Source organism: Rhodnius prolixus, unplaced genomic scaffold (assembly GCF_049639745.1).
Source record: "Rhodnius prolixus isolate KJV_2025 unplaced genomic scaffold, Rpr scaffold_3, whole genome shotgun sequence".
Taxonomy (NCBI): domain Eukaryota; kingdom Metazoa; phylum Arthropoda; class Insecta; order Hemiptera; family Reduviidae; genus Rhodnius; species Rhodnius prolixus.
Window position 1 is genome coordinate 26109856 of NW_027411603.1, and position 24663 is coordinate 26134518.

The 24663-nt window shown below is 34.0% G+C and overlaps 1 protein-coding gene and 1 long non-coding RNA gene across 3 annotated transcripts in view; both read left to right on the plus strand.

Moving 5' to 3' along the window:
- LOC141453558 (venom carboxylesterase-6-like) overlaps positions 1-24663 on the plus strand; it is a 47412-nt gene that overhangs the window by 13108 nt on the left and 9641 nt on the right. Inside the window, exons 7-10 of one of the 2 annotated variants that reach the window (XM_074126936.1) lie at positions 1255-1387; positions 3176-3414; positions 23621-23770; positions 23856-24012. In XM_074126936.1, the coding sequence (XP_073983037.1) occupies positions 1255-1387; positions 3176-3414; positions 23621-23770; positions 23856-24012 (679 nt within the window). Of the gene's footprint in view, positions 1-1254; positions 1388-2661; positions 2714-3175; positions 3415-23620; positions 23771-23855; positions 24013-24663 lie in introns of those variants that run through there. The other variant, XM_074126937.1, reaches the window with a different exon arrangement.
- Positions 9996-15519, plus strand: LOC141453563 (uncharacterized). The gene is made up of 2 exons (XR_012458066.1): positions 9996-10443; positions 15286-15519. It is a non-coding gene; the product is annotated as an uncharacterized lncRNA (long non-coding RNA).

Here is a 24663-nt window from a genome sequence, read left to right on the forward strand (position 1 = left end):
AAAATAAATTCAATTTTAGAAATGCTTGGCGGGCCGCGTGTTGCTCATCCTTGCTTTAGATCATAGTTTTGGCAGTGCCCGGCACTTTTAATCTAACAACTATTTAGAAGCGATACTGGGAACACATACAGGAAATTGACAATGTGAAAACGAACGAGCTCAATGTGGCGCCGGTCGCATAATCCGATTAGTTATAGGGGCCGAGTTCACCAGGAATATTATTAATAACTTAGTTTCCATTGCTATAGCCGCTGGCCTGGGAAAATCAAGAATTATAATAACAGTACAGAGGCATGTGCCTTATGGTGGATAGGAGCCGGTACCTAGATACAGGATAAGGCAGACAGCTGTGGAATGTTATCTGTCTAGACAAAATTTCTGGAAGAGTATTCATTGTGTTCGTTACCATACTACTGGATAAGGCAGAGAAAAGCCGCAAGTAAAAGTGAAATTGGATCCTCGGCGATCGAGTAACATGCCAATCTGATTTCTTTAAATCATAGATTTGGCAGTGCCCGGCACTTTTAATCTAACAACTATTTAGAAGCGATACTGGGAACTCATCCTATCAATTTGAAAACGTACAAAATGAGCTCAATGTGGCATATTCCCTTCAGGCGAAAGTTTTATCCTAACTGAGCTCAGGTTTTCCGCGGACAGGATATGTCTAGGAAAAAGTGTATTCGCACTACACAGAGTCCACGTTATTGTGCACGGCGCCCATAACAGAAAGTTTCTATAATTTGTTGAGGTCCACTTGTTTAAAAAAGGCCACTTTGTTCTTCTCTCTCTAGTGAGGGAAATTTTTTATTTTATTATTCTTATTATTATTTTTTGCCTTATGTTCTTAGCAAACAGCCAAAGGTTATGTCTTTTAAAGAGTCTCTTAATCTCTTTTAAGCTATCAATGGGATAACTTTATATAGTGGACAATGTGTGTTACTTTTGTAGTTATGGTTTTATTATTATTCTTTATTAGTTTTTATTGTTGGTATATTGTTTAGTATTTACGGAGAAGATGGTGAGTCTAAAGTTTAATATTATTGGATTTTATGAAATTGTATATGACTAAAGTGTATTTGGTTGGTTTGTAATCAACAATTGACGAAAATTCGTTAATAATTAAATGAAAATGCTAGTTCTTATTATGTAAACGAGGTTCTCAAATCAGATATATCCATTTTATTAACAAGTGTTTCACTTCATTGGTAATTATTATTATGTATATAATAACGCTTAAAAAACACATCCTAGATTAGCAGAGTAAGAAGCTACGGACACTTCATCTCAGTGCTAGTTGCGGTTCCATTGGGCATTATAGTTGATAAACTGGCTACCAAAAAAAACATATCTCGTTCACATCTTCGGAAAGTGATTACATGCATAGGCAAGTACTTTAACTTTTACTTAGTAGTGAGCCGTCTGTTGGTAATAAGAAAAACAAATTGATACAATACGACAATTTTGGTTGTGCTTGTGAACTGAAAAAACAAAATTATTAATAGTTGGTCCCATACGGGCTTGATTTTTTGATCTGTGGAATTTTGGATTTCTATTTTTTATTATTATTACTATTCATAATAATAATAATAATGTTTTATTAAAGAAAAAGAATACATTCCACAAAAAACGTAAAAACAATGAAATTGATAAGTTTATAAATGATGACGGACGGAGTTGTGGGCTGATGCTCTAAATAAAACGACGTATAGGAAAAGGTTATCCAGGGTCCAGAGGCTCGGTGCACTGCGGATTGCCTCGGCATACCGCACTGTATCCGAGCCTGCAATTATGGTGATTGCTGGGATTATCCCTATTGCCCTCTTAGATGGAGAGCGTAAGAGGCTTTTTGAGAGGAGGCCGGAAGTTAACAGGGAAGTCGTGTCCAGAGAGGAGCGTAACCGAACCGTCCTGGAATGGCAGGCTGCCTGGGACGAGGAACCGCGTGGCCAATGGACCGCCAGGCTCATCAAAGATATAAGTATCTGGATAAGGCGGTCGTTCGGAGAAGTGGACTCAAGAGCATGGCATTTTTAGAGCATACCTCAAGAGGGTGGTTAAGGAGGTACAAGAAGACTGCATATATTGTCCAGAAGTGAGAGACGACGCCTACCACACCTTTTTTGTGTGTGAAAAGTGGGGTCGCCCCAGAAGAGATTTGGAGCATATAATCGGGCAGTTGACTCCAGAGATGCTGGTAGAGACGATGCTCTCTTGCAGGACTAATTGGTCGCTAGTGGCTAGTTTTGCAAGAGAAGTACTCGTCTCTTATAAAAGGGACATGGAACACAGTATGAGCAGGGTCCCCTGAGTAGGGGCAGGATTGAGGCCTAGCCTGATGTAATGCTGACATCACAGTGAATCTAGGCTAGGCCTGAAAATAGGGGGGGGGGGGTGTTTTAGCCGGTAGGCCGCGAAAGAGTCCGGCACAATGAGCGTAAGTTGAAAAAAAAAAAAAATTATTATTATTATTATTATATGAATAAAAATACAAGATAGCCTGGAATTCAATTAATGTACAGGAAAGATAGGTTAGGTGCGCATATTATCTGCCGTGGTAGGCAGATTTATTATATCTCTAACCGGTTCGGTCTACACTTCTGACTTATTGCGAGACGGAAATATAGTGAAGTCGATATTTCTACACCTAACTGATTATTAATTCTTATATCTTTTATGGGAAATGAAAGTTTGAAACCAATAGACATATTCAGTAAGTTAATGTTATTAAATTTATTCATTAAGTTCATTTATTCACTAGATACATATTTGTCATTGTTTTATTTGCCATACATTTTTTTATTTGTAATAAAAACGAACAGAGACGTAGTTTTCCACCTTCAAACTTTCTGTAACACCCAGTCTTGCTTCGTAACAAATATACCTCTATCTTGCAAAACACACCAGATTCATGTAAAGTCAAGTTCTGCAAGAAATTGATGAACCAGTTTCTCGGAGAACCCTTAATCCAGTCAGGTTTAAAAATTAAAAAAATCTCATGTCACTGAATTTTAATTTTAATTTATTGTTGTGGTTCTGTAATAAATTGAGGTTTAATTTTCATAATGTCATTAATTTGACAATAGAAATTGTATTCTGTTTAAATTAGAAAAAATAATAATAAATAATTGTCACGATATATTAAATTACTACACTAAGTCCTGGTTTTCCGCAGGTATGTGGGGAGCTGGCATGATAATACCACTTTTAGCACAGGCAAGGTCACTAGAATTGGCAAAATTGATGGGATCTGGTTACTACGCGTTCGCTACTACAGTATATGCTGGCTTGTATATTACACATTTGGATTTCAGTCCAAATTTTTGCGCAGTTCTGTTTGGAATTTGTACTGGTGCCTCTAACTTGGTATCCCTCGGGATACCATTTTTGAGATCAGCGCTTGTTGTTGATCAGGTATTAGATTTTTTTTTTTTTTCATACATGTTGGAGAAGTGAATCAAGATTTTAAGTCAGCGAGGGTTTTGTCACACTGACTGTTTGTTTAAATAACTTATTTACTTAATTATGTAAGGTGAAAATATCAATCTAAATCCTTAACAAAAACTTACAGTTTAAAAAGTTAAGTATAAGGGTTGATTAAACGCCAAAAGGTACACAAATCAGCAAGTACCCAACATTTCATTCAAGCTTAGTTGATATAATTTAAGTAATTTTGCTGCATTAACTTTTCCTTCACATTTTTTAGAATTTATTAGATGTCACAGACCCTTATGCTGGCCTGTTCGTTCATAATATTATTTGGTTATACTTATGATAAAATGTATATTATATCTTCGTTTTTAAATAGGTACTTTATTTTAACTCTATTCCAAATAATTATTATTCTTCTGATTTATCTTTAATATGCCCTTTATTCTGAAGTTGTCACATCTTATACATGCACGTTAAAGTAGAAAAAGACAAAGTTAGAGTCGGCTACTGTTTAAATTTGAATCACGGAGGATTTAAAACAATATTTCAGACTTGAATTCGTCTAACCGAAATATTCGTGAGCACAAATAACACACAGTTAATAACAAGTAGATTATTCAACAATTATTCATTTCTCAATTGTAATTTAATTTTACTTACAGTAAAATACTGGAATAATTAGCTGTCCTAAAAGTATGCAATACTTATTTATTTTATATTACATAACATATATATAACATTGTGAGAAGAACAGCTACATTGAGAGTGTGATTGAAGAAAACTATATTATTTTCTATAAAGCCAGATAATTATTACCTATTATTATAAACGTTTGACTACTACATAAAGTAACAATTACTTTAATCGAAGAATGAACTTAAACAGACGATTTTTATTAAAAATAAAATAATCGAAATCATTGATGTATGTTGGTGTAAGCATTTTTTTAAAAAAGTTTTTAAATTTTGTAGCCTCGTAATTTTTTTTATTTTTTATAACGTTTTCTTTTTAACCTGTAATTAATAGTTTGATTATTATAGATTAATAGATATTACAGTCAATCTACAGTGCTACTTGAACAAATTTTTTGTAGATGAAAATGGCCAGCATAAGGTTCTGTGACATCTAATAAATTCTAAAAAATGTGAAGGAAAAGTTAATGCAGCAAAATTACTTAAATTATATCAACTAAGCTTGAATGAAAAGTTGGGTACTTGCTGATTTGTGTACCTTTTGGCGTTTAATCAACCCTTATACTTAACTTTTTAAACTGTAAGTTTTTGTTAAGGAGATTTTTGTACCTTTTGGATAGATTTTCATTTTTGTCTATTTTGCTAAGTTACATATCTGCTTTACTGTTTTTTTAAATTTGGAATAAGCAATTCTAACATTATAACCTGATAAGGTGTTAAGTAGGAACCGTAACTACCACTGGAGAGATCTTTTTAAAGAATGATTATAGTTGCGGTCCCCAAACCATCCTCAATAACAATTTTTTTGAGAAAGCCTTTTTATATAAAATAGGAAGGTATTTGTACGTAAAAAGCAAATTTAAACTGCGATTTCAGACCTTCCTTTTAAGAGGAGTAAGAAAAATAAACGGGCGATTACAGTACTTCTCCCTAAAAGGCAAAGAGGCAAAGATTTTGAATCGAACGACAATTCATTAATGTAAATAGGTTCACCCATTGATAATTTTAACGATTTCAGTACTTCCTCTTAGTAGGTGTAAGAGCATGATGACACTTCACAGCCATGTAGAGGAGCTTTAATCACTTCTTCGTGCTAAATTTTATCAAAATCGGACAAAGCGTTATAGAAATATTGGTAATAATAGTTTTAGAAACGGCCTTACTTGGGTGGGGCAAACTCCCCTCCATATGAGGCGTAGCGACGAGACTTTTAAAGTGCAAATCTGTACAAAATTTCGATTCGAATGACACTTCATTCATGAAAATCAGTTAACTTGTCGATAATTTGAAACGATTGCTATACTTCCCCTTAACTAGTGTAAGAGCAGATCGCCGCTTTAATGTTACGTAGGGGAGCCCTAACTCTATCATCCTACCAAATTCTATCAAAATCGGGTCAAGATTTACAGAGTTATTAGTAATAATAATTTTGGAGGGGGCCTTACATAAAGGGGGCTAACTCCTCTCCCATTCGATGTACAGCGTCGAGACCCCCAAAAGGCACATCTACATAAAATTCCGAATCGAATGACACCTCATTCATGAAAATCGGTTCTCGCGTTTAGGCGCTACGTAGTTTACAAAAAAGGTAACAACAAGAAGAAGAAGAAGAAGAAGAATTTCTGAAAATGCCGTTTTTGCTCATTTTCGGCAACTTTTTTCTCGAAATCTATTAGGTCTGGGGGGTTGCAAAAAAATTTCAGTTATAAAGGAGGGTTTGCCCTATATTTTAAAGAAAATTTGGGAATTTTATCTTTTATAGAAAAAGAGAAAAAAATTGTCAAATTTGGGTGTTTTTTAACGTTACGCTTTTTCGTGCACTTTTTGACGATCAATCCTTATACAACTGTCCTACCGGACAGTTTTAATTCATGGTGTATTTTTTTTTTACAATTGTTCCACGTGGTTTAATTATTCAGTAAATTAGGTAACGTCAAGTGTAGGAAGTTAGTAAACAGATGGAGCGTCTTGGCATTGTGTTCTAAAATGAGCAGTTATTAAAACTGTCCGGTAGGACAGTTGTATAAGGGTTGACCATCAAAAACTGCACGAAAAAGCGTAACGTTGAAAAACACCCAAATTTGACAATTTTTTTCTCTTTTTCTATAAATATAAAATTCCCAAATTTTCTTTAAATCTTACTCCAAACCCTCCTTTATAACTGTAATTTTTTTGCAACCACCCAGATCTAATAGGTTTCGAGAAAAAAGTTGCCGAAAATGAGCAAAAACGGCTTTTTCAAAAAATGGTCTTGTTCTTGTTCTTCTTGTTGTTCTTCTTCTTGTTGTTACCTTTTTTGTAAACAACGTAGCGCCTAAACGCGTGAACCGATTTTCATGAATGAGGTGTCATTCGGTTCAAAATTTTATGTAGATGTGCCTTTTGGGGGTCCCGACGCTGTACATCGAATGGGAGAGGAGTTAGCCCCCTTTATGTAAGGCCCCCTCCAAAATTATTATTACTAATTACTCTGTAAATCTTGGCCCGATTTTGATAAAATTTGGTAGGATGATAGGGTTAGGGCTCCCCTACGTAACATTAAAGCGGCGATCAGCTCTTACACTTGTTAAGGGGAAGTATAGCAATCGTTTCAAATTATCGACACGTGAACCGATTTTTAAGAATGAAGTGTCATTCGAATCGAAATTAAAACTGTCCGGTACAGATTTGCACTTTAAAAGTCTCGGCACCGTGCCTCATAAGGAGGGGAGATTGCCCCACCCAAATAAGGCCCTTTCTAAAACTATTATTACCAATATTACTATAACGCTTAGTCCGATTTTGATAAAATTCAGCTCGAATAAGTGGTTAAAGCTCCTCTACGTTGCTGATTCTCTTGCTCCTACTAAGAGGAAGTACTGCAATCGTTTAAATTATCAATGAGTGAACAGATTCAAATCAATGAATTGTTCGATTAAAAAATCTTTGCCTCTTTGCCTTTTAGGGAGAAGTACTGCAATCCTAGTTTATTTTTCTTACTCCTCTTAAAAGGAAGTACTGAAATCGCAGTTTAATTTTGCTATTTACGTACAAATACCTTCCTATGTTATTCAAAACGCTTTCTCAAAAAAAATTGTTATTGAGGATGGTTTGGGAGCCGCAACTACAATCATTCTTTAAAAAGATCTCTCCAGTGGTAGTTAACACCTTATCAGGTTATAATGATAGAATTGCTTATTCCAAATTTTAAAAAAATCTGTAAAGCAGATATGTAACTTTGTAAAATAGACAAAAAGGAAAATCTATCCAAAAGGTATAAAAATCTCCTTAACAAAAACTTACAGTTTAAAATGTTAAGTATAAGGGTTGATTAAACGCCAAAAGGTACACAAATCAGCGAGTACCCAACATTTCATTAATACTTCATTAATATTTAAGTAATTCTACTGCATTAATTTTCATTAATAAGTTATTTTTTAGAATTTATTAGATATCACAGACCCTTATGCTGGCCACTTCATTTATATTATTTTTTTGTTATAATTATGATAAATCACATATACGTACATGCATGTTAAAGTAAAGATAAAGTTAGAGTAGGCTACTGTCTTGAATTCGTCTTACCGAAATATTCGTGAGCACAATTAACACACAATTAATAACAAGTAGATTATTAAACAATAATCATTCATTTCTCTATTGTAATTTAATTTAGTCCCCCTAATTTTACTTATAGTAAAATACTGGAATAATTAGCTGTCCTAAATATATGCATATCTTATTTACTTTATATTACATATATACAACATTGTGGGAAGAACACCTAGATGGAGAATGTAATTGAAGAAAACTATATTATTTGCGATAAAGCCAGATAATTATTACCTATTATTATAAACGTTTGACTACTACATAAAATAACAATTGCTTTAATCGAAGAATGAACTTAAACCGACGATTTTTATTTAAGAAATAAAAATAAATAAATAAAATAAACAAAATCATTGATGTTTGTTGGTGTAAGCATTTTCTAAAAAAGGTTTTGAATTTTTTAGCCTCATATTTTTATTTTATTTTTTATAACGTTTTTCTTTTTAATCTGTAATTAATAGTTTGATTATTATAAATAACTAGATATTACAGACAATCTACAGTGCTACTTGAACATATATTTTGTAGACGAAAATGGCCAGCATAAGGGTCTGTGACATCTAATAAATTCTAAAAAATAACTTATTAATGAAAATTAATAAGTAGAATTAATGCAGTAGAATTACTTAAATATTAATGAAGTATTAATGAAATGTTGGGTACTCGCTGATTTGTGTACCTTTTGGCGTTTAATCAACCCTTATACTTAACATTTTAAACTGTAAGTTTTTGTTAAGGTATACTTACTTTTTGTTGAAGAAATGAAATCTCAACAATAAAATCAATTTTGTTAAGTTTGTGGAGCTTAGCCTCCAGCTCCTTCCTAGTTCCGCTTATAACAAAGTTATCATTCACTCTCTAGATAACTCTCTGCGCTGATGACCAAGGAAGTCGATGCACCCAAAATAAAAATTTGGTTGGAACGGAATGTTACCTTTCAATACCAGTATTTTCAAACGAATTATGTCTATATTCATAACAATCTGAGAACATGAATCAAATGGGACGAACATACCGCCTGCAATATATCTTCTCAATCTGACTAAACTAAATTGGTTTCTAAATTAACTCTTTAACGTTTCTTGCTACTTGCTACCGACTTGGAACACGTTGATACCCTAAGATTCAGACACATTGGAAATTAGAAATTAAAGTTTAATTGATTAAAACAAATTTTCTTTGCAAATAAGATGAAAACACGCGTTGATGAATTCTATCTGCTTCTATAAGTTGGTAATCCTTGTTTAACTTTCAAATAAATAAAAATTATTTCAGGCTGATATTGTGGGATGGAATAAATTTTTATATACTGCTTCGTTATCAAACTATTTAGGAGCTTTGGTTTATTCATTATACACGGTCATTGAAATAAAATCCTACAATGCACTGCCTACAGAAAAACCAAGTTGTAAGTAATTTATCACCAAATAAATAATTGTTTCATTTTGTTAATTAAAAATTATCTAATCATCAACCGAGTTCCAGATTCCATTTTTCAATGTGTTATGTAACTAATTTGAGCCCTGAAATAATGAACGCCGGATTGAGGTGGAAATTTGGCATGGTTGATTCCGACCCAAATCGGAAAACCTTTGCATATTTTTTATTAATAAAACTGTCTGAAATACCTTTAATAAATAGGATAAACTGTCCGGGTTGATCGTCAAAAACTGCACGAAAAATCGTAACGTTGAAAAACACCCAACTTTGACAATTTTTTTCTCTTTTTCTGTAAAAGATAAAATTCTCAAATTTTCTTTAAAATAAAGGGCAAACCCTCCTTTATAACTGTATTTTTTTGCAACAACCCAGATTTAATAGGTTTCGAGAAAAAAGTTGCCGAAAATGAGCAAAAACGGCATTTTCAAAAAATGTTACCTTTTTTGTAAACAACGTAGCGCTTAAATTCGTGAACCGTAAACTTATGACGTCATAACATAGAGGAACAGATAACTTGTCTACTAACTTAAAGATCATTTTTCTTTTTTTCATATTAACTTTATAGATTAATTATAGATCATGTTTTGTTTCAGATTAATCGTTCCAGATTACCATTGAAATTTTTTAAACCTGAAGAGATATTATTAGAAAGTTAATCGACAATAAAGTGCTGGGCTTTGAGTTGTATTTACAGCTATGAATCTAGATCTTAAGTTCTTATTGTCTTTGTAAAACATTAAGGAGTATGTACCCACATACGAGTAATTGCATTGCTTGATTCCAAGGGAATTCTTGCTCCCTTAAAATGGAAAAATGAAAATTTAGTCAAAGGTTGATAAGTAGTTTTTTTTTTTTTTTTGCGCATCAACAGCTGAGGTCATTAGCGCCCGGAGCTTTTTCCAGTGCACTGCCGGCCTCCGGACAGTGTTCTCTCGTTACAGACAACACTGTCCATCACCGGACAGTGAGCTGTAAGAAGCTCCTAGGAAGAGAAAATCTAAGGGTCAGCTGCTGGATTCGAACCCGGGACCTCCGCGTGGGAGTCCAGTATGCTGACCTCATAGCTAATCCCTTCCCTTTGATAAGTAGTTAATGTTTTTAGAATTCGTGAATTCAAAGATGCATTCTAAGATAAAGACAAAAGTACCATTTACACTGAAACCCTCGCTGCAATTGAATGGGGTTGTTATTAGAATATTTTGGGTCAGTGAATTCACACGTTAGGAACTTATTTCATCTCTTGCACTATCACTCCTAGCACAGACGACTTCATTCTAAGCCAGAGGTGGTATGTATACACTGTATAACCAACAATTTGTTGTTACAATTGCAAAATTAATGGAAAAGTAGGTAATTTTCGTCTGGTTTGATCGGAAAAATTGAGATTTTTGCTTCTTTGAACTAATAACTGAGCATTGGCTTCACACACAAGGTAGACCGTATTTGAAGTTACGATTGTAAAATGAATGGAAAAATAAGGAATTCTCGTCTATTCGCTCGAAAGATTGTGATTTCGGTTTCAGTGAATTAATAACTTTTATTTACTTTTATAGGTTCTGTTTTATAGGTTCTAAACCCATAACAAAAGGAGTTGGTTTTATCCTTATCAATTATATATACACAACAACAATGCATACAACTTGGTACAAAAAAAAATACAAACAAAATAATAAAGATCTAACGTACAATTAGATTCAAACATTACTTATTTAACAGAAATGACCGTAACAGTATATTTTGAATTAATAACTAAACCAGAGGTAGTTTGTATTCATAGGGTAATCTTGAATTTTAAGATACGTCTGAAAAATTAATGGAAACGTAGGAATTCTCGTCCAGTTTTGAACAATAGAAAGAGAAAGAATAAAAAAAGAAATCTTTCCTGTCAAACTAGACGAGAATTATTTATTTTTCAATTAAATCTGCAACCACAACTTAAAATTCAGGGTATCTTGGTTGCAAATCTACTTGTGGCTTAGTTATCAAGAGTATAAGTATAAGTATCTTAATCTTTCCGTTCAAGCTAGACCAGAATTACTTATTTTTCTATTAATTTGGCAATCGTAACTTCAAATTCGGGCTACCCTGACAGTACAATCTTTTTTTACTTACTTATTAATGAATTGAAGCAAAAATCTTAGAATTTTCTGTCAAACTAGACGGGAATTCCTTATTTTTTCATTAATTCTGTAATCGTAACTTCTAATTAAATGCTACTTTGTGTGTACAACACACTTTTGTTTTAGTTGAAGCAGAAATCAATTACTTTTGTTCAAAGAAAGACCAGAATTACTTTTTTCTTATTATTTTGGAATTATTTTTAATGGTAATTCGAAATTCAGGCGTGAATTGGATTGTACAAGCCGGGCACTCCTACTTTAAACATACGATTGCAAAGTAAAAGGAAAAATAAGTAATTCTCTTCTAGTTAACCGGAAAGATAGAGATTTCTACTCCAGTGAACTATTAAATATGCCAGAGGTTAAATGTACAATCGTAGTAGCCTGAATTTTGAGTTATGATTCTAAAATTAATGGAAAAATAAGTAACTCTCGTCTAGTTTTACTGAAAATATTAGGATATCTGTTGCGGTGTATTAATAATTAAGGCAGCGGTGGTATGCACATACAGTGTAGTTTGATTTCTACTTCAGGGTATTAATACGAGGGCACTACTTATATTTTGAGCCTTGGCAACACTTGAGTGTTGTCAGGTGCTATCTGACGTTTCTCTTGAAAGTTTGACATTTTTGACCATAACCTTCTTCAGAACGTTTTGTTACTTGAGCGCGATTTGTGTTGTTTACAGTCACTTGAAAATTGTGTCTCAGCGAAAAAATGGAATTAACTCGAAAATTTTCGTGCAATGATTTATTACGACTTTCATCAAGACAGGAGTGCATCGATTAACTTACTTCCACTTTTGGCGATAAAGCCCCATCCTTTGCCACTGTGAAACGCTGGTATAACGAATTCAATTGTGGTCGTCGTTCGCTCACCGACGAAAGTCGTGAAGGTCGTCCAAAATCAGTTGTTGCGTCAGAAAACTTTGATGCTGTGCAAAAACTAATAATGCAAGATCGTCATGTGATACTGTGAGATTGAGGCAACCTTAGGCATTAGTTCCACCAGCATATATAAAAATATTGCATGATCATTTAGCCGTGAAAAAGGTTTGTTCTCGTTGGATCCCACCTAATCTGGCAAAATCTCAAAAAGATGCTCGTGACGATTGGTGCAAACAAATGTTTAAGAAATACAATGGCGGTGCTTCAAAAGACGTGTATAAGATTGTAACAGGTGACGAATCATGGATATATGCGTATGAGCCGGAAACTAAACAGCAGTCGACTGTATGGGTGTTTCAAGATGAACCAAATCCAACAAAAGTTGTTCGCGCTCGAAACACTTCGAAAAACTGGTCATGTGGCAACAGTGTCTTTAGAGGAACGTAGAACGGTCAATTCTGAATGGTACAAAACCATTTGTTTGCCGGAAGTCTTCGATGAAATAAGGAAAACAAACAAGCGCCGTCCGTACCTTTTTCACATCCGATATATTACTTGTAGTCTTCTCAACAATAGTAATTTTTTCCGAGGCAGGGCTGTCAACCCTACGCTCAACCCCCAACCTGGAGGACCAGGTCATTTGATTTCGGAGTTTCCCTCTCCTAGGTCGGCTGGTTTCACCATACCTTTCTGAGCCCGACCTACCCTTGGTTTTAATTCAGAGTTTTCCTTCTCCTAGACAGATTGTCTTCACTATGGCTCTGAGTTCTGTCCCCCCAGGATGCAGTTTTACCTCTTGCCCAGGAGGTCAGTTATACGTCCTGTTGTTACCTATGCATGTGAAACGTGGATTTTAAACAAAATTGAATGTAATATGCTCCGAATATGGGAACGTAAAATTTTACGGAGGATTTTCGGAGCAAAACAGATAAATGGTACATGGCAGGTTAGAAAAAATTCTGAACTGCAGCAGCTGTACGCGTCACCGGATCTGGTAGGGGAAGTGAAGGGGAAAAGGCTGGATTGGGCAGGGCACGTTGTGAGAATGGTCAATGAGAGAAGTGTGCAGAAGCTGTTCTTGGGCCGACCCGAAGGCAGACGTAAGGTAGGCAGGCCGAGAAGAAGGTGGCAGGATGAGATAGAGAAGGATATGCGGCTACAGGGAGTAAGGAGATGGCGCCAAAAGGCGAGAGAGAGAGAGGAATGGAGGAGAATTACTGTAGAGGCCAGGGCTCTTCACGGGCTGTAGTGCTAAAAAAAAAAAAAACAAGCGCCGTCGGATCATTCTTCACCAAGACAATGAGGACTCAAAAAATCGAATTAACGGGTCATCCGCCGTACAGTCCTGATTTGGCACCAAATGACTTCTTTTTGTATCCGAACGTCAAGAATAAATTACGTGGACAACGATTTTCGTCGGCAGAAGAAGCCGTTGATTCATTCAAAAACCATGTTTTGGAGGTGTCTCAAGCGGAATGGAAAAAATGCTTTGACAAGTGTTTCGAACGCATGCAGAAGTGTATAGATCATAAAGGAGAATATTTTGAAAAACAATAAAGTCATTTTCAATGACAAATTACTGCTTTTTTATTATTAGGCTCAAAATATAAATAGTGCCCCTCGTAATAAGGCCGGAGTTGGATGTACACACAGCAGGACCAACGTCAGAACCCGGCTTACCCGGGCCCCTGGAAGTGTTGTGGTCCTTGGCATTTGCCCCCCCCCCTCTTGAGTGAGAAACCCAGAAGGAGCAATTAAAAGGAGTCAAGAAGTTGGATCAACAGAACACATGGTAGTACATGGTTTTAAATAGAATGACTGCCAAAGGAGACGACGGCTAATCTTCAAAATAGCGACTGGGGGCGTGGCCTATTTATTTAGGACGTTTTTTTTTACTGTATAATTTTAAATGTTGGCTGATTGACCTGATTTCCTCAATAAAGGTGCCCGTTGAGGCTCTGCCGCCCAAGGTCTCACAAAAAGCTGAAGTTGGCCCTGAATATGAACGAAATGTAAAGCACCTAAACATTTATCACTTTATGTCGCCTTCATAAATACAGCTAGAAAGATGCAGTTGTTGAGGTAAAAGAGTACTAATAAAACGTGTACATACTTTCGGAAAGTTTACAGTGTAATTTTGTGTTTGGTAAATTTCATTTCGAAAAAACGATTCGGAGGTGTAAATTGACCTAAAAGCGCTCACAACTTTCTGTGCCTGATTTCTCAAATTAGAAAATATTTCTTTTGTGATATAAGTGTTAAAAAAAATTATTTTTGATTCTGATGTTTCAAAAATGTATTTTAGTTCATTATTACCTTGTAAGTCAATTCGTTCCATTTGGAGATAATAAACAAATTTTGTAAAATTAGGATGGATCTTACGTGCCATAAAATTATTCAAGGCGGACCAAATGCGGCCCGCGGGCCGTGGGTTTCCTAGACTTTTGTCTTATGTGGCTTTTGTGATTCATTGGGTAACTTTTAAGAGTCCAACGGGGCTTTGGATAACGCAGTTCGAGTAATATTCGTAAATTACAGCGAAATGATGTTTATTTGCTTGAAGCATGCCCGGGATATGGTTTAATGCTGGCTAGAGAATAGCCTAGGTCTTCTTTTGGTGTGCTTTCTTTTTTGGTATTCATCTTCTTTCTGCCATTATTAGGGTAAAGATCGTACATTGATAAGTGAAGAAATGTTTTAATAGTTTGTACAGCATTGAAATAGCAAGAACATTTAAAATAACTTCTACCTCTATAAGCCCTATAAAATTGTAATCCGCAACAGCGTCCATTTTAAAGAAGGAATATGATCTTGCATCCCCGACCTAATTCGGATCAAGTGTTGTGCAAAACGGAAACATGAGTGAAGTTGAAATTTTTACACCAAACTTATTAATCAACTAATCAAACTAATAAATCGCTGTTGATGGATGAAATCTTCAAACCCGTGCTACGATACACAGCAGATAATTTCGAAAAATGTTTGAATGACTTACTTTGAAAGTGTCATTAATGGCACTCATTCTATTTACTTTATTTGAAACAGTTTTCATTGATATTTCAGTTAAGAAGAGTTCTAAGAGAGGGGAATTTTTGCTTTCCTTTGCATTGCTGTTTGTTGCAGGTCCCAATTGCTGAATAGCAGCTTCAATGCTCAAAGAGGAAGATCTGTTCTAACTTGTATTTATTTATGTAAAATACGGGCCATCGCCGACTTATGATTAAATATAATTAATAAAATATAATATTCATATGATGTAATGTATTTGTAGACAAGGAGTAAATATCGCTGTGGGTGTGGCGACTATTTTTATTTAAAAAATAAAAATAAATATACTGTAGATAAATTTTTTACTTATTTTACGTGTTAATTTGTTATAAATAAATCCTCCTTAATCAAGGCACCAGTGTGTAGTGTACACCTTCACGTGATGACCTTGGTCAGATGGTAGAAAGGTACACATCTGGAAATTTAGAACTTTATTTTATCCGTTTACTTTCCTGTAACCTCTAAATTTTGAGCTCCCCCTCAACATAGGAAACTGGTGAGACCTATGTTTTAATAATTGCTTCCAATGGAGGCCGTTCGAGGTTTTATCAACAATAAAAAATGTAGCCCAATTGGACAACAAAGTAAATTGATTTTAATATTTCTTATCCCCTCCCAATTTTTTCGTCGCCTATATATAAGACTATTCCCTCCAAATTTCTTCGTCGCCTACATATAAGACAAGAATAAATGTTAAACGACAGTTAATGAATCTAAATCCACAATTAATTTCTTTAAACATGAATGATCAGATTTTTATAATACTATTAGTGTTCAGTTTTATATCGTGTTCAACTCCACAGCCTACAGCCGAAATTAGCCAGGGTACACTTAAAGGGATTTATTTGAAAACTGTAAATAATAGACAAATTTCTGCATTTTTAGGTATCCCCTACGCAAAACCACCAATTGGAAAATACAGATTCAAGGTATAAATATAATTTTACATTTTTAAGTACATAGATGAAATTATGTGAATATTTAACTGACAAAAAATGGTTTTTGTAAATCAATTTTCCGGAAATAGGTCCCTTGAGGTCACCCAAGGTCCTCAAAACCGGGATTACGTTTTCAGTAAATATTTTCTTTTGTTTCCGTTTATTTCTCATAAATTTTTCTAACGTTATACTTTCAAATTTCTTATCTAATTAAGTACAATAGTAAAGTACACGGCTATTTTTTTACAGGCGAGGCTTGTCGTCTAACTGCTACTTAATGTTGAATAGCCAATGCTCGAATTTAGTCAGTTATTGCCAATGTGGAGTTAGATTGACTCCATATTTTATTTGTTTATTATTATTTTTATTTATATATTGATTTAAATTAAATAATGAAATTTGCATTAAAGGGTTAGAACGAAAAAACAAATTTTGGCGCGGCGTTAACATTTCACGCAGAAGGAATTAACTTCAACTAGGACCGCACTATTTCAGTATTTTCTAGAACCCGGATTGACTTCTGGTCAGGAACTTTTACATTTTTTAAATTACATTTACTATTTTTTTCAATTACTGTGCACTGTTGACACGGATCAGAAATTACCCGATTCACTGCAAGTTTTTGCTGCAATTCGGACAGAAAATCAATTGTAGAAAGAGGCTTTTTTGTGCCTTGATACTTTCTTTGAAAATTATGTAAATTTATCACATAAGCATTTAGGCAATAAATGTTAACCATATTAAAAAAGAAACACAATGACTACCTTCAAGTTTTACAAGATTAGCACACGAATTTCGATTCACTGAATCATTATGTAAAGATGAGTGCAGCAACCCAGTTTATTCAGGTTCCCTTTGTACGATACTGCTGTAACATTCGGCTCTTAAAAATAATAAAGATGAATGTAACTTGCTTTCGTTTTTCATAATCTATGAAATATAAATTTTATGACACTCAAAAATATCAAGAGGAAAATCTCAGAATTCCTCGCGAGGAAGGCAGCAGAGGTTTTGAAGTAGAAGTAAATTTCCCTGGGTGGGCAGACCAAATTGGTAATCAGGAATCAAGTTAATAACAGAAAATCTACTTATATTACCAATCAGGAGTCAAAATGTCTCCGATATATTTACGAGTAATGCTAATCTGGAGTCAAAACGACTCTCATGATTCAAGTAAACTAATCTACAAAAAGAAACTAAGAATTCCATGGTCTTCAGCTCGTGTCTATCAAATGGTGAGAGAGTGGGGATAGCATATCTAAGAGCATTTCGGGATAGCTATGAGATGTGTATTTCGGGAACAGAGATGGCAATGCAGTGTTAATCGATTTCTTTTTAAACAAAAATGTTTCAAAGAAAAGATATCGATTTATATTATGATACTATCACTGTTACAAAAAAAAAATCATTGAGCCTTTTCAGAAAAAACTAAAAAATGTATTCAAACTAAAAAAAATAATTCTTTATAGCGGTACTTTCAGTTGACCTATTTTGACCAAAACATTTATGTGGCATCTTCTGATGGCACCAAACTATGGATGTTTAGTTTGGCTTTCTTAGTTATGGTGGATACTTACTTACACACGACTCTTACACACATACACTTACACCCACTTATAGAGAAAGAGATACACACAGGCAGCTTAATTCGGTCTCTGGGAACGTCAAAAAGGATTTTCCTGCTGAAAACAAAAAACATTTGAACATCTGAGCGATCACAATACTTTGTAGTGAAATGAAAAGTCATGTGAGTATTCCCAATAGATTTTTTAATCCATAAATTTTCTTATCGCAGAAGTGTATTTATATATTGTCCTTCAGCGACTGAAGAAATGCAAGAAATTTGATACCATCATATGCAGAAAAACACAGCACTAAATTTGTCTTTATAAGGTTTCATAATTATTCTAAATTAAAACATATATTAAGCCTACTCACAAATAATGTTATCTAAAAGGGAAATTTTCATACAAGTTTTATCATATCTTAACTTTCTGAGAGGTACTTGAATAATTAATTATACTTCAATTAATTTATCAAAACCACAAATAATGTGACCCTAATTCTAAGTACTTTTACTAAACAAGTACATATTTACGTAACATTTTATTTATCTGTCTCTTTGGCAGAGCGGTTATACTAAATTTTCAAAATTGGGTTTTAACCAAAAGTGTTAAAATCTCTCGAAAAGAGAAATTTTGGTTTAGCTCTTGAGTAATGTGTTTGTAAATTGAAAAGTAAATACCTTTAACATTAGCAAAAAAAAAATTACAACTTATTTTTTATAAAATGGATGTTGCTACCAGAAAGCTAGAAACGTTTTAGATACCAGACGAATTTGGACCATAAATTGGCATTATGTAATTGGAGAAAAAATTTATTATTTATTTACTGAATAGAATATTCCTAGTTGGTTGTACATTCAAACCTGTTTTTCTACCATCTTTTTTTATGCAATTTTTATTTTGCTCAATTTGTTTTGTAATACGGTCTAATTCTTTGTGTTTGGCATTCGTTTGAATCGAGGAAGTCGAGTGATTTTCAAAAAATGGACGAAAAAGAATTTCGTGTGTTGATTAAACACTACTTTATGAAAGGCAAAACGCCTCAGGAGACTAAAGAGAAGCTTGATAAACATTATGGTGACTCTGCACCTTCGATTAGAACAGTTTATAAGTGGTTTCAAAATTTTCGGAGTGGCCATATGGGCACAAGTGACGCTGAACGTTCTGGACGCCCTGTTGAGGTTACTACTCCAGAAATCATTGATAAAATCCATGATATGGTGATGGATGACAGAAGAGTGAAGGTGCGTGAGATTGCTAGTGCTGTGGGCATCTCGAATGAACGGGTACATAATATTTTGCATCAACATTTGGACATGACAAAGCTATCCGCAAGATGGGTGCCGCGATTGCTCACGCTTGACCAAAAACGAAATCGTGTGAAGTGTTGCAAGGACGGTTTGCAGCTGTTCCAGAAGAATCCGCAGGGCTTTAAGCGTCGTTTCGTCACTGTGGATGAAACATGGATACATCACTACACTCCTGAGACCAAAGAACAATCTAAACAATGGGTTACCAAGGGGGGAATCTGCGCCAAAAAAGGCGAAGACCGTTCCTTCGGCCGGAAAGATTATGGCGACTGTCTTTTGGGATTCGCAAGGAATAATCCTCATCGACTATCTGGAAAAGGGTAAAACTATTACAGGTGCATATTATTCATCGTTATTGGACCGTTTGAAAACCGAGCTGCAAGAAAAACGCCCACGATTGACCCACAAAAAAGTCCTTTTCCATCACGACAACGCACCAGCTCACACCTCAGCAGTTGTGGTCGCAAAATTAATGGAAATAGGGTTCCAACTCGTTTCACATCCCCCCTATTCTCCAGACTTGGCTCCCTCGGAATACTATTTGTTTCCCAATATGAAGAAATGGCTGGCGGGAAAAAGATTTTATTCAAACGAGGAGGTGATTGCAGAAACGAATGGCTATTTTTCAGACTTGGACAAATTCTATTATTCGGAAGGGATCAACAAACTAGAGCAGCGTTGGACGAAGTGTATAAGCCTAAAAGGAGACTATGTTGAAAAATAAAAAAGGTTTACCCCAAAAAATTAAGTAGTTTTTATTTTTGCACGGACTTTTCAATCGACCCTCGTATTAATTTTTTGTGCGGTCTTTATTACGTGGTATATGAATATGTATCGAGATTGTAAATATTACATTAGCCAATTTCATTAGGCATTCTCAATGTATAAACCATGCTACTGCAGCAATAGCCCAAATAAAACAACACATTGTAAATTCGCGCAGGAAAGAAGTCTGGTATGAATAGGTTATTAATAGAATTATAACCGAAAACACATCCACGTTATCATCAGAAATCGTTAGTTAGTCGCTAGCTCATAACATCTGCGGAAATGGTTTTGACACTGACAGCGAATATAATATTACAGAAATGATTAAGAGTGAAATCGTAAATGATCATTATCATTAACTTAAAAGATCATTAACACGGTCAACAAGACAGTTGATAAAATGTATCAAAAGAATCCAGCTTTGCAGCAGATTGGAAAAGCATTTTCTTAAATTAGATAAGAATTCTGAAAGAAGTTTGAAATTCTAAAAAGAGCTTCGATCCTATATTTCTGGCTATCGCGGCGTTTGCAAGCAGCTGATCAAATGACCGCTGTCACAGAATCTTATCACCCATTACATGAAAAAAAAAAAAATAAATCAATTCTAATATCTTCAAGTGACGAAAGCGATTACGAACCAGTTCATCTCAAGAATTAGCGCATTTTGGACTGAGACGAGTTGTTTTAAATTATGTACATTTTGAAAATTTCTCCATGTTTAAAATGATAAATTACGATAAAATTGTTTCCATGGTGATTTAATTATTTATTTTATCTGGGAAGCACTTGCCGTGCAAATCTTGCACGCTATTTCGTAAAGTTTTGACATATTTTCTGAAAGTGACTTTTTTTTATGCGGTTCCAATCTTCCGAACAAAAACAGGATGGAATGCAGTTGTTTCCCGACAGATTCGTGAAGTTTTTCAGCAATATATCCGGGCGCTGCACTTACCGTACACTAGTAGCGCCAATTATATCGTTGGTTTAGGTCCAAAGGACACCTATTGCCTAATAACTAGGGAACGGATTCGTATGTATTTACATATTTTTTTCTAGGCAATTTACAGACGTTTTTCAACTAGAAGTATTCATACTGACACTTTTTAAGCCGTTTGAGTCTACTTTTATTTCACATATTTCCACATATTTGGATGTTATCGCATATTTATACATATTTGATTAAAATAAATAAATATTTCTACATATTTAATCAAAATATGTACATATTTTTTCATATTTTTCATTTTGGGCATATTTTCATTATTGGGTGGTCACAGTTCCTGTCAACCACAGACTGTAGGGATCTTTTAGTCGTTACAACTCCATCTTACGCCCAGATCGTCGTCACTTTACGTTCCAACATTTGAAATTTCATGTGGTTGCAAACAATTTCGAAGAGTAAAGTTTTCAAAATTGAAAATTTAACACATCTTTTTATAAATAGTAAAAATGTTCTTTGTTGTATAAATAATTATAACGCCCCCCCCCCAAATTCCATTTTCATTAAAAAAAAAGTCCATTTTACTTAAATATTCCAGAAAATATTTTAAGAAAATCACATATTTTCCACATAATTGACGAAAATAAATGCATATTTTAATTAAATATTTGGCATTTTTAAATACATAAAAATCCGTTCCTTACTAATAACATTTGTTCTACTCACACATGCAGCCTATTTGGCTGAATGAATCTTAGTCCAATTATGCAGCATTTCAAGTAGCCAAATCAAAGAAATATTGATATTATTATAGGAAGAGAATCTATTGACTGATAGGCCATTTTGGTGCTTTAAAAAAATTAGTGAAACTGGCAAGTCGCTACTCTGATTTCCGAAATATATGTCTAAATATAAAAAATCTTATTACTATTTGTCAGTTGAAAGAGAAGTCCTACGCTACCACTCTGGGGGAATCACCTTAAGTATTTAAGGGGAGTAATAAACAACTTTATTTTTACAGCATTTTTTTATCTTTAAATTTTGCGAATAGCTACTGTCTTTTTAGTAATAAAATATTCAGTCCCGCTTCTATACTTACCAGAATATAAATCCTTCAATGAATCTTATTCTTTAACCCTCCATCGGGCGCAATAGGTTTGTAACACCATAGGGCGCAACTAATCTTTGAAATTAATGACCCAATAGCTGTTAATTTCATCAAAAATGTTTTGGAAACGTATGAAAAAGTTCAGTTTAAGTTTTTCTTTAAAAAAAAAAAAACTCGTAAAGTGGAACAGAACATTAATGTGAATAGAAAAATCAGTCATCCTTAATTTTGAGCTGCACATTTATGAATGAATGTGTGAGATGGTTTATTAGCATTATCCGAGAAATTTTGTACGCATTGTTGCCCGCCTATGTTCAGAAGAGCGAAAGAATGTCCATGAACCATCTCCAAACGTTGTCACCAACTATACCAGGCAAACGCCATAAAATATTATGGCTCCCTCGTCTAACACTAGAAGTAGGTTTTTTATCCGGCAATTTGGTTACTTTATCTGTACATACGCACTCAAAATCATCCGCATCATGATCTTCTAAAAATTAAAAAAAAAGCTTGTTTAGTGTCCGAATCCCCTTCTCTTTCTTCTATTCAATATTATTCAACAAAAGACACTCGTTGCAAGAATAGTCAATTAGTAGAAAACTGTCTTTTAAATGATAATATGTACTTTGTAACATTTTTTGATAAGAAAACTTGAAAAATTTCAATACCCAAAGAATAAGACCATCGGGCGCAACTAATCTGACAGATTACGCGGAAGGTAAGTAAGACCACATAACTCCGAGTAAAACACCGACAGGCTGTTCGGTTAGAAGAAGGTAAAAGAGGAAGCTACTGAGGGCCATAAGTCATTCTAAGAAATACCTTAGTTTCTATCAACAAGAAAATGCCCTCTTCATCTCACAGCTTAAATGCGCCCGATGGAGGGTTAATGTAACATTCTGTTTTAATGTCAAGATTCTTGATAGAAACCTTGTTAGCTTTTAATAGTAATGGCTGTTTTCACAAAAAGAAAATTATGAAGTTTAAAAATAAAGTAACCATTTCATTGAGATGCCATCCTTTTATTTCGCAATCTCTACAGTCTTAGTCGCACAGATAATAACAAATTACAAATAATTTTGATGATACTAATGTATTTTGTACTTACTTTAAAATGTTAAAATTTGATCCAGTGTTTGGTATGATTTAGGTATCAAAGGTACTTCGGGTATTTTTATGTGAATGCCTTACATTTGACTTCCTTCTTGCCTAATTTAAAATATTAATTATAGCCTAATTAAAATGCAAAACCATTGGTGACAATCATGATTATCCAGATTGCTTTGTCGGAATTATGATGTTGGTTTAGGCCCGAAGGGCACCTGTATTGCCTAATATAAAAGTGAAGATTTTAGTAATAGTAGTTACCAATGAAAAATGTCTAAAATTGGAGGGATTAAATGGATCACTTTTTTAAAATGTCATTTTTGTTATCTCTAAACCAAGAAGTGGGAACCCTCTAGTCAGACATTATTAAACAAATTCACCAGTAACTTCTTAAAAAACATTCTTACAATGAACTTTGTTCTTCGATTTAAAAATTACTTATTTTTATTGATGCTTGTTGAACTGCATAAAGCGCTTTATGTTGTTATATAACAACTTCGGCTATTAGTATTAGAACTCAACGTATCTCAGCTTGTGATGCTCAACATTGGTCTTGGGCCGTAAAGATGCTACTACGAATAGAAAATTAAGACCAGCTTTGTCTTTCTAAACAAGAACCAACAATAATTAAAATTGGAGTAATTCCTTCTCTGTATTTAATTTTTATCAAACAGGAATCCGTGCCTGCATCAGCATGGATTGGAGTTTACAATGCTACATCACTTCCCGAGGATTGCATTCAGTACAGTCATGTTACTCATGCCACTGATAAGCCAGTTCACGGATCAGAAGATTGTTTGTACCTAAATGTTTATACGCCTAAAGTAAATTATTTTTCTATATTTTTGAAAAATTTGTAAGTTAGATAATTTTATTGTTTTAAATTAAAAGTTCTCAATGTTCATATAGTTATCTTCAGCTTCATCCCAAGCAGTACCCTTGGATGTACTAGTTTTTATACATGGCGGCGCTTTTATGTACTTCACTGGCTCGCATTATAGACCTGAATATCTTCTGGACAAAGATGTAATTCTCGTCACACTCAACTATCGTCTTGGGGCTTTAGGTAATTTTTGCTTCTCTTATTTAAATAGGTTGACTGCTTCTAGTTTGTAGTTGCATATGTTATACAAGTATAGTGCAAAATCTTTACTTTAATTCAGGTTTGCATTGCCCGCTAAATTAGAATACGCTTTAAAAGTAAATGATACTTAAAAATTTAGCAATTTAAGAAAATTAATACTTGGAGAAATTGTTCTCCTCCAGTAAGTTACCAAAGAAATAAGTTTATAGTATTCAAAAGCTTCTTACTCCTCCATTCTTGAGATCAGAAGGGGCCAAATTTCTGAAATATTTTGCTCCATTGACAATTTAACTAAAAATAAGAACAACTCGGTCATAGTCTAGAAAAGCATTAATTAATCTTCTAGTCTTTTTTACATAAATCTTTTATGTCTTTTATCTATGAATGACTAGTTTTTTTGTTTGAATTACAAACATATGCATAAAGACAAGCTCATTGGCCTTAGCCGTCATAGTAATTAATCTTATAAATATTATGTAAAAGTTCATTTACCAAAGAAGTAAAATAAATTCAATAATAATAATAATAATAGGCGCTAATGGCCTCAGCTGTTGATGCGCCAAAAAAAAAAATTAAAAAAATAAAAATAATAATAGTAATAATTGTCTTTAATAATTAATATTTAAATTTATA